The sequence below is a fragment of the Dipodomys ordii genome, unplaced genomic scaffold (assembly GCF_000151885.1).
Source record: "Dipodomys ordii isolate 6190 unplaced genomic scaffold, Dord_2.0 Scaffold2, whole genome shotgun sequence".
Lineage (NCBI taxonomy): Eukaryota > Metazoa > Chordata > Mammalia > Rodentia > Heteromyidae > Dipodomys > Dipodomys ordii.
Window position 1 is genome coordinate 31,571,789 of NW_012267218.1, and position 10,389 is coordinate 31,582,177.

General features: G+C 44.0%; 1 protein-coding gene across 1 annotated transcript in view; it reads right to left on the bottom strand.

The window, feature by feature from the left end:
* The window catches only part of Syne2 (spectrin repeat containing, nuclear envelope 2), a 282,755-nt gene that overhangs the window by 179,541 nt on the left and 92,825 nt on the right, over positions 1–10,389 (bottom strand). The window contains exons 17-22 of the mRNA XM_013013810.1: positions 9,963–10,121; positions 8,999–9,172; positions 6,055–6,189; positions 3,162–3,320; positions 1,386–1,597; positions 1,194–1,269 (exon numbers count right to left, since the gene is read on the bottom strand). Coding sequence (XP_012869264.1) covers positions 1,194–1,269; positions 1,386–1,597; positions 3,162–3,320; positions 6,055–6,189; positions 8,999–9,172; positions 9,963–10,121 — 915 coding nt within the window. The remainder of the gene's footprint in view (positions 1–1,193; positions 1,270–1,385; positions 1,598–3,161; positions 3,321–6,054; positions 6,190–8,998; positions 9,173–9,962; positions 10,122–10,389) is intronic.

A 10,389-nucleotide genomic window follows, 5' to 3' on the forward strand; every position in this document is an offset into this window, starting at 1 on the left:
AACTAACCACCAAAAAGCCAGAAGTAGGGCTGTGGCTCAAGTGGTAGAGCACTAGTCTTGAGCAAAAAAACTCAGGGATAGTGCCCAGGCCCTGAGTTCAAGACCAAGGACTGACACTAAAAAATAGGGAATACCATCAGCCTCCAAATGGACTTCCTGTTTAAGACATCATGGTCACAATCAAAAGTAGACCGAGGACCAGAGATGTGGCTCAAGTGACACAGAGCCTCACAAGTAACACACCCTGCATTCAGTTTCTGTCCCCTAAAACACATAGACAGAAGTCTATCATGGAGAAACAAACATCTACAAAGGGGTTTTGTTGTTGTTGTGGTTGTTGTTTGGTTTGGATTTTTTGCTGGGCCTGCGGCTTTAACTCAGGGTCTGGGTGCTGTCCCTGAGCCTCTTTGTGCTCACCCCAGCACTCTTATCACTTGAGCCACAGTGCCACTTCCAAAGCTTTTTCTGGTCAGTTTATTGAAGATAAAGAGTTTCATGGACTTTCCTGCCCTGGCTGGCTTTGAACAGTGATCCTCTGATCTCAGCCTCCTGAGTAGCTAGGATGATAGGCATGAGCCACTGGCATCCAGCTAAAACAAAGGCTTCTTATTCCCTCCCTAGAGGTTCTGACTGGCAGGTTGGAATATATGGTCTTATAGTAAATACTAACTGACCTAATGTTAAGAATTCAGAATGTTCGAACATGGCTATGCCTGGACCAAGGATGAGGAATTAGCTCTACCCTAATGGACAGGAGGTGTCTGTGCAGACCAAGCTCAGCCTGTAAAGAACACAGACAAGTAGTCTTCATAATGTGTTCTTTGTCCACATCCTCACAGATCTACACTTGTCTGCATCCTCATCTCCATTCTTGCGTGGCTTTTACACTGAATCTACTCTTTCTTCTTCTTTTTTTTTCCTTTTTTTGCTAGTACTAGGACTTGAACTCAGGGTTTGGGTGCTGTCACTTAGCTTTGTCTCTCAAGGCTAGCATTCTACCACTTGAGCTACAACTCCTCATTCAGCTTTTCAGGGGGTTAGTTGGAGATGAACATCTCATTGACTTTCCTGCCTGGGCTGGCTTTGAACTGTGATCTTCAGATCTCAGCCTCTTGAATAGCTAGGATTACAGGCATGAGCCACCAAAACCAGGTTTGAGTTTGCTTCTGAAACACCTTATCCACATTGTACACCTTTTCAGTTGACGGCTGCTGCTCTTCTTCAAATGGCGCCTCACTAGTGATACTGTCCGTTGGGGTCACGGTCCCCCTAGGATCAAATAGAGACTGCATATTAGAATACAGTGGGAAACACAGAACCCAGAAGAACATGAATGCTACCTAGTGCTGATTGATTATTAGTGGCGAATCTTGGGAATTACTCACGGCCTTTCCAGTGTGCTACCAGATAAGGACTGCAACGTCTTGTGGATCTCAGAAGCACAGAGCAGAAGCCGGTCTATTTTCTGTTCATAAGCTTCGAGTGCTGTCTCCACCTCTGATTGTTTCTGCTGTGGAGTAAGCTCCTCGTACAAGGCCCTCAGCATAGCCATGTGGTGATGGAGCTGGCTCTGGAGACTCTCCTCAGAAAAGTAGGCCTAAAAGAGTAAGTTGAAGAGCTGGGAATGTGGCCTAGTGGTTGAGTGCTTGCCTAGCATGGATGAAGCCCCAGGTTCTATTCCTCAGTACCACACAGAGAAAAGGCTGGAAGTGGTGCTGTGGCTCAAGTGGTAGAGTGCTAGCCTGGAACAGAAGAAGCTCAGGGACAGTGCCCAGGCCCTGAGTTCAAGCCCCAGGACTGGCAAAAAAAAAAAAATTACAAGGTCTTGAATTCAAGGCTCAGTACCAGCATGTGCATACCACACACATCTGTGGTTCAAAAGGACAACTTTGATGGTAGAAAATGTTGTAGACATGGGAGGATCAGAAAGTAGAAATTCTGGAGGGGACTAGATATAATCTGGCATTAAGGCCAGATATAATCTCCATTAAGGCACAGTGAGAAGAAAGGAGGAGATCTGTGGGGGTAGGGAGGGTTGAGAGCCATGTCTCTCATACCGTGATGCACAACAGATGAGGAAGCAGTTAGTGAGAGAGATGACAGGGTGAGCTTCAGACACAGTGAATGCATGTCCCTGACCCTCTCATGGGAAAGATTTCACTGGAGGTAAAGACCCCTATGGAGGAGCCACAAGCAAGAACTAAGCACCGCCACAATGGAGACAGACACATTCCTTACCCCACAAGAAAATACAAACATTAAGATAACAGATGGTATGGGGACAGTTTTGAAGACTACAAAAAGGGGGATTCGGGGCTAGGAAGGTGTCTCAGTGGTAGAGTGCTTGCCTTGCGTGCATGAGGCCCTGGGTTCGATTCCTCAGCACCACATAAGCAGAAAAAGCTGGAAGTGGCACTGTGGCTCAAGTGGTAGAGCTCTAGCCTTGAGCTGAAGAGCTGAGGGACAGCACCCAGGCCCAGAGCTCAGGTCCCACAGCCGGCAATTTGTGTGTGAGCACACACACATGTGCATGTGTGGTATGTATAACACACACACACACACACACATAAAACATTTATCTATATAAGACGGAAAGCCACAACTGCAGATAGTGCAAGAGACAAGAAAAGAGGACCTGTTTTATCAAATACATAAAAGCAATCAGACAGGATAGAGTCCAAAAAAGATCACTAGACCTGTCCCCAAATTGCTTTCTATCCTGATGCACTCAGTCTTACAAAAGCTATGCTGCCAAGGACATGTGCCCTGATTAAAAACATCTAAATTCCACCATGGCTGACAGCGGAGTGAGCAGATATCAGGACAGAGGCCACTGAGATATATCAAGGAAATCAAGGGCTAGGAGCAAAGCCGTGGGACAGAGGGCATGCTTAGCATGTGAAAGGCTCTGCGTTCAAGCCCCAGCTCTAGGGTAGGAATCATGACATCATGAACTATTAACTTAATCACTTTCTTCACTATTGAAAAACTAAGAAGATACTAATTACAACCGAAGCCAACTAAATGACAATCGTTAGGGATGGGAGGGCTTAAAGCAATTTTGAAATTAGACCTAATCTTAGGCTAGAGATACAGACAATAATTTAAGATAAATGTCAAAAATAATGACAAAATTGTGGGGGACACAGACTTTTTTTTACCTCATGTTGCTGGATGAGACCCTTGACCCTCCGTCTACGAATAAGTTTCTTTTCTTTATTTATTTGCTTTTCAAGTTTTGCAATGTTGTCATTAAGCTTTCCTTTTTCAATATCTATTCTTAGTTGCTGAATATACAAAGAAATCTCATGATGAAGAGACTGTAAAAAGAAAAACATTAATTACAGAAACAATAAGCTGTACTTGCCATCAATATATTTATAGTAACAAAAAAAGAGCTGGGAAGGTGGAGCGCTTGCCTTGCATGCCTAAGGCCCTGGGTTCGATTCCTCAGCACCACATAAGTAAAAAGAAAAGAGCTGGAAGTGGCGCTGTGGCTCAAGTGGTAGAGTGCTAGCCTTGAGCTGAAGAGCTGAGGGACAGCACCCAGGCCCAGAGTTCAGGCCCCATGACTGGACCCAGAAAAAAAAAAAAAAGAAAGTTTAAACAATATTGTGAGTGCCCATGTCTTTTTTAATTAATTAACTTATTAATAATTAATAAGTTAATTAATTAATGCCAGTCCTGGAGCTTGAACTCAGGGCCTGGGCTCTGTTCTTGAGCTTCTCTGTGTTCAAGGCTAGCACTCTATCTACCACTTTTGGCTTTTTCCGTTTATGTGGTACTGAGGAATCAAACCCAGGGTTTCATGCACGCTAGGCAAGCACTCTACTGCTAAGCCACATTCCCAGCCCATGAACTATTTTTTTGTTTGTTTTTTGTTTTTTGTCAGTCATGGAGCTTGAACTCTGGGCCTGGCACTGTCCCTCAGCTTTTCAGCTCAAGGTGAGTGCTCTACCGCTTGAATCACAGCACCACTTCCCCATGAACTATTTTATAACAGTGGGTGATAAACAATATTGTGAGCACCCATGTGTCTTTTTTAAAAATGTGTTAAGACAGGGACCGGTGGCTCATGCCTGGAGGCTGAGATCTGGAGATTTCGGTTCAAAGCCAGCCTGGGCAGAAAAGACCCCCTGGACTCTTATCTCCAATTAACCACTCAAAAACTAGAAGTGGTGGGTGACTGGCCTAATAAGGATGCTAGTATGTATTGGTTAGGATATATTTCACATTTAAAAAAAAAATTTACCATTATGCCGCAGAACTTTTATTTCATCTTGGAGCCTAGATTACTATGCCAAATAAATGCATTATTTTTATAATGCAATAAAACAGAAAATAGGAAAAAAAAAAAAAAAAACAGAAGTAGAGTTGCGGCTCCCAGTGGTAGAGCACTAGCCTTGAACACAAAGAGGCTCAGTGACGGCACCCAGGCCTTAAGTTTAAGCCCCGCAACAGACCAAAAAAAAAAAAGTTAAAATATACCAGACCCTTCTAACAAGTGTTAAGTAATTATATAAAGAGGTTTCAATTAACCATATCAATTATAGGTACAATGCCTCCAGATCAATCAGATACCATTTTCCTACTTGAATATTCTGGCTCCGTGCTTGGCTGAATCCACATGTGTAGAACCCAAAAACAGGGTTGTAGAGATTAAATATATATGTATACATTTACAATATGAGTTAGCATTTATTGTGCACATCTCTGTAATAGATGATTTATGAAAATTATTTCAACGACCTGACAAAATTTGAGTCCTTTCCATTGTAATCAGTGAAGTTCTTAAAACTTAAGTGGCCTGTTCAGAGTCAGATGCTAAATCCAAATTTGTTTGTCCCCAAAACTCGGTACCTACTCCACTATGAAACGCTGTACAGGGGTTGGGAAGGTGGCTCAGTGGTAGAACGCTTGCCTTGCATGCATGAGGCCCTGGGTTCAATTCCTCAGCACCACATAAGCAAAAAGAAAAAAGCTGGAAGTGGCACTGTGGCTCAAGTGGTAGAGCACTAGCTTTGAGCTGAAGAGCTGAAGGACAGCGCCCAGGCCCAGAGTTCAGGCCCCACAACCGGACCCAAAAAACAACAACAACAACAACAAAAACACAGTACAGAAATGTGTCAGGAGCTAACCAGGAAACCAAAAAATGCTTTATGTGGTTTTCTTTTTTGCTGTTGTTAGTCATGGGGCTTGAACTTATAGCCTGATTGCTGTCTGGGAGCTCTTTTGCTCAAGGCTAGCAACTCTACCACTTAAAACACAGCTCCATTAGAGTTAAGAATCTCAAAGGCTGGGCATCAGTGGCTCACACCTGTAATCCTAGCTACTCAGGAGGATGAGATCTGAGGATGTGGTTCAAAGCCAGCCTGGGCAGGAAATGTCAAGAGACTCTTATCTCTAATAAACCACTCAGAAAACCACAAATGGCACTATGGCTCGTGGTAGAGTGCATACCTTGAGCTGAAGAGCTGAGGGACAGTGCCCAGGCCCTACAACCCACTTCTCCACCCCCCCCCAAAAAAAAAGTGTCTCATGGACTTTCCTGCCCAGGCTGGCTTTGAACTACTCTCCTCCCATCTCAGCCTCTTGTAGCTAGGATTACAGGCATGTGCCACCAGTGCCCAGCATGCTCTATATGTTTTTAAGCCTCAGAATATTAAACACAAGGAACCACTTGCAGCAGAGCTGAAAGCATGGACAAGCAAATGTCCTGGAAAGGGGAAGGTGGAGCAATCCAGACTAGCACCCACAGACAGATGCTGTCACCCAGGCTGAAGGCCTCAGGAGCTGAGGAGAAGTGGGAGCCAGAAGGCCAGAGACAATGCCTTTGAGGAGGAGGGGAAGAAATCCTTTCCTCCTCTTCCCCTCCAGTGGTCCCCTCATCTCGGATCTGTATCATCACTGGCTGAAGGCACACAGATACCAGTCACTGCAGTACTCAGTCCAGATGGAATGCAGAGTAGCTGAGGGAACCCCGGGGGGAGGAGGGGCAGAAGAGCCCTTGCCAGGGCCAGGGGTGTGAGGCCAGATGCACACATTTGTTCTTACCTGCCACTTGGCACAGGCGTCTCTACTCTTCTCCTCCAGGGACATCTTTACATCCTCAGGGGCACTGGGTTTGAGTGCTTCAATAGCTTTCAAGTATTTGGCCAGACTGTTTGTATTAAAGATTTGCAGTGCTTCCTGAGGGAAAAATTAAAAAAGCACACAGAATGTGAAAACCTAATTAAAATCTTCAAAACCAACTTGCCATGCCTCTAAGCAGAGAGAACCAAAGGGACTCTCTGATGATGAAGGTTTACAAGAGACATCTCTTTGTACAGCGAGGTTATTATCCCTTTTGTGTCTCTTGAATTCGTTTGAAAACAATTTGAGATGAATGTGGCGGCACATGCCTATAATTTCAGCACTTGGGAGACTGAGGAGGGAGAATGGCAAGTTTGAGGTCAGCATGAGCAATACAGAAAACCCAACAGGAAGAAGAATATTTATTATTCAAAAGTCCCTTTGTACCTCTTGAATTCTTCTGAAAAGAATATTGTCCCCAAACAGTTATATTTGTGATAGCTTCATGATATCCCAGTTGATCTGTTACTTCATTTGTAAATAATTCAAAGGCTTTCTTGTCCAAAGCCTATAAAGAGGCTACTTTTAAAGTTTTAAAATACTGAGCAACCAAACATATACACAATACAACATGAAGCAGACACAAGCAGGTGTAAAGATGAGCTCTGAAACTACACAAACTTACAGAAGAATTTCCATGGCAACTATTCCATAGGATGAATAAGCACGGTTATGTGGCAAAGATGTAACCTTACCATGTTACCCATTTCTCAGGACTGACCATACAGCCAGTCCTGGTCAGTCTGGCCCTGAAGTAGACAGAGATGGGGATGTCCTGGCCAAAAATGCATCTGCTTCTTACCTGGCCTGCTATATGGTAACAGAAATCTGGCCTGAGTAAAATAGCAAGTGATAGACAAAAAACAGGTTGAAATCTATGAAAAGAGAAAGAAGACAGAAGAAATTCTGGTGGTGAAGCAGGATGGAAAGTAATTATTTATTCACTACTATTAGAAGCATCTCTTGCAGATATGGGACAATGCTGAGCCCCAGTACCCTTCCCAAAGTTTTTTTTTTTTGGGGGGGGAGGGAGTCCTGGGGCCTGAACTCAGTGCCTGGGTGCTGTTCCTGAGCTTCTTTTGCTCAAGGCTAGCACTCTATCACTTAAGCCACAGTGCCACTTCTGACTTTTTCTGTGTATGTGGTACTGAGGAATTGAACCCAGGGCTTCATGCATGCTAGGCAAGCACTCTACCACTAAGCCACATTCCCAGCCCCCAAAGTTTCTTTGAAAATTACTAGATTTGTAACCTGGGAAATCCCCAAACCCCTAAATGCTAGTAGAGAGCTAGCTCCCATAGCTTGTGCTCTTGCCAGGTTCCAGGGCTGGTGAGGCAGGGTCTGGTAGAACACACTTCTTGCTTCTGATGTGAACAATGTATGCACTTCACTAACTGCCAGAGTCCAATGGTAGAGCAATACATGAGTGAAATAGCGAAGGGACAGGATTCAAGCTCTGAGTTCAAACCTCCATACAGGATGGAGGGGCAATAGAAAGAAAGAAGGAAGGAGGTAGAGGTAGAGGCAGAGACAGAGAGGAGAAGGGAGAAGAGGGGAAAGAAGGGAGAGGAGAGGAGGAGGAGAGGGAGGAGGAAGAGAGGAGAGTAGAGGGGGAAGAGAGGGAGAGAGGAAAAGACAGAGAGGGGAGGGGAGCAGAGAGGAGAGGAGGGGAGAGGAAGAAAAGGAGAAGAGGGGAAGGGAGGGAAGGGGAGGGGAGAGTGAAGGGAGAAAGGAGAGGAGAAGGAGGAGTGAGAGGGGAAAGAGGGAGAGGAGGAGAGGGGAGATAGGGAGGGAGAAAAGAGTTGCTAGCTTTAGAGAGATGAAAACCAGAACATGAATGTAAATGGGTGCCTGTAAGGGCGCCATACAAAGAATGGGAGAGTAGGGGTAGGCAGCATCTTCTTCTCCCTCCAAATGCCCAGCTCACCAGAGTATTAAATAAGTGTGTTCAGTGCTGAAGGAATGAATGAAACCAAGACCCTGTGTGCCCTGATCTCCCCAAGTATGCCCATGGTTAGATCCACCTGCATCAAATCCTCACAGGCAGGCCCCACAACATGAAAAACAGTAAGTCTCTAGAGCCAAGCACTGGCAGCTCACGCCAATAATCCTGGCTAATCCAGGTCTCATGCTCTTCTAAATCCAAGTCTGGTGTTGAAATCATGCACAGTTCAAAGCAAGACTAAGCAAAAAGTCTATGAGACTCTGCTCTCCAATTAACCACCAAAAAGCCAGAAATGGAGGTGTGGCTCAAGTGGTAGAGCACCAGGCTTGGACGTGAGCCCTGCATTCAAACCCCAGTACTAAGGTCACACGTGCATGAGTGTATACATACACATGTGGGGAACACAGATTGCAAAAATGGCCCTGAGAGTAAGTTGAGTGGGCAGAGCTGGATTTGTTTAGGTTCAGTGTGTAAATAACTCATGGAAGCTTAGGTGCATAAGGTGTGGCCTTTACAGTGATTGGTTGGTTCCATTTCCTCCCCTCCCATGCAGTCTTTTGCTTTAAAAAGGACATGCTCCCACACACACACACACACACACAATCTCAGGTACTTTTCTTTCCCAGTTGGCTTTAAACCTCAATCCTCTCAGATATCAGTCTCCTGAGTAGGTAGGATTACAGGCATGAGGAGAAATTGCATTTCTGCTCAACTCTCAACTGAGCTATTTACATAATATCAAGTGCAATCCATGGTTCCACAGTAAAATTCAATTAAAGTATTATTCAGTTGAGTTTTTTTCAGTAGTATTAGGGGAAAGAGTTGACATTATGTATATGATTAGAGTGGACTTCAGGTAAGATGAGACTTCAGCTGCGGATGAGAATTACAGTCTTTGTTGATGGTTGATAAGTCTCTCACCTTGTATTTTGCAACGAGCCCACCAGGCCTCCCTCTTTGCCCAAGTAATTGCTCAGCTCTGAAAATGCATGACTCCATTTCCTTCTGCATCTCCTCCATTTGCAGGCTGACATCCAGTTCTGGTGACACATTAGCTGAGTTTGTCAACAGTGCCTCAAGTTCCACCATAGTGATCTGTGAAGGCAAAAAACTTCTCAAATTAACACGTGATCCAACTTCATAGTCAATTCATAGATTCACCAGCATTTCCTTTGAGACAATAGAGAAGTTGGAATGCTGGTGACTCACACCTATAATCCTAACTAGTCAGGAGGCAGAGATCTGAGGAGGGAAGTTCAAAGCTAGCCCTGGCAGAAATTTTTATGTCCAATTAGCAAAAAACTGGAAGTGGGGGTATGGCTCAAGGTAGAACACAAGTCATGAACAAAACAGCCAAGGAAGAGTGAGAGGGCCTAGCCAGGCGCCAGTAGCTCATGCCTGTAATCCTAGATACACAGGAGGCTGAGATCTGAGGTTCACGGTTCAAAGCCACCCCAGGCAGGAAAATTCATGAGACTCTTATCTCCAATTAACCACCAGAAAACCAGAAGTGGCACTGTGGCTCAAGTGGTAGAGTACTTCCCTTGAGCCGAAGAGCTCAGGGATAGCACCCAAGCCCAGAGTTCAAGCCCCATGACAGACCAAAAAAAAAAAAAAAAGAGAGAGAGAGAGGTCCTGTGTTCAAGCCCCACAATAGACAGAGAGACAGACAGACAGACAGACACATACACAAATATAAATTATATAGAAATTATAAAGAAATTTTAAATCATTATAAAGAGATAAGTTATAAAGGAATAAAAAATAATATAAAGTAATACTTTACAAAACATTTCAAGTTTCAAGGCCACCAACCCACTTCCTCACTCACTAGTTATTTGTTGCTAAAAATAAATTCAGTAAATAAGGAATTTTAAAGACAGACCTGGATTTTCTCATTAGCTTCTTGGATCTTTGCCTGGAGCTCAGCTGTGAGAAGATACTGGAGGGACTCCTGACTTGAAATTTTCTGAATATCCATTTGTAAAGTATCTTTGGTTCTAGCCAGAAGTTCTTCATACATAGATCCTTTAGCAATAAGATGCTAATCGAAGAAATTGGAGCGAGATTACAGTAAACATTCAGATTATATTCTATGTATTAACTTTAACAATGCCATCAAGAAACCATAAAGTGATAGTAATTAATCCAGAATGAGACAAATTTGTATTGTGGAAGATTTACTTTAAAAACAAAAATAAATAAAAACGTATTTTGGGGGCTGGGAAGGTGGCTCAGTGGTAGAGCACTTGCCTTGCATGCATGAGGCCCTGGGTTCCATTCCTCAGCACCACATAAGAAAAAAGAAAAAA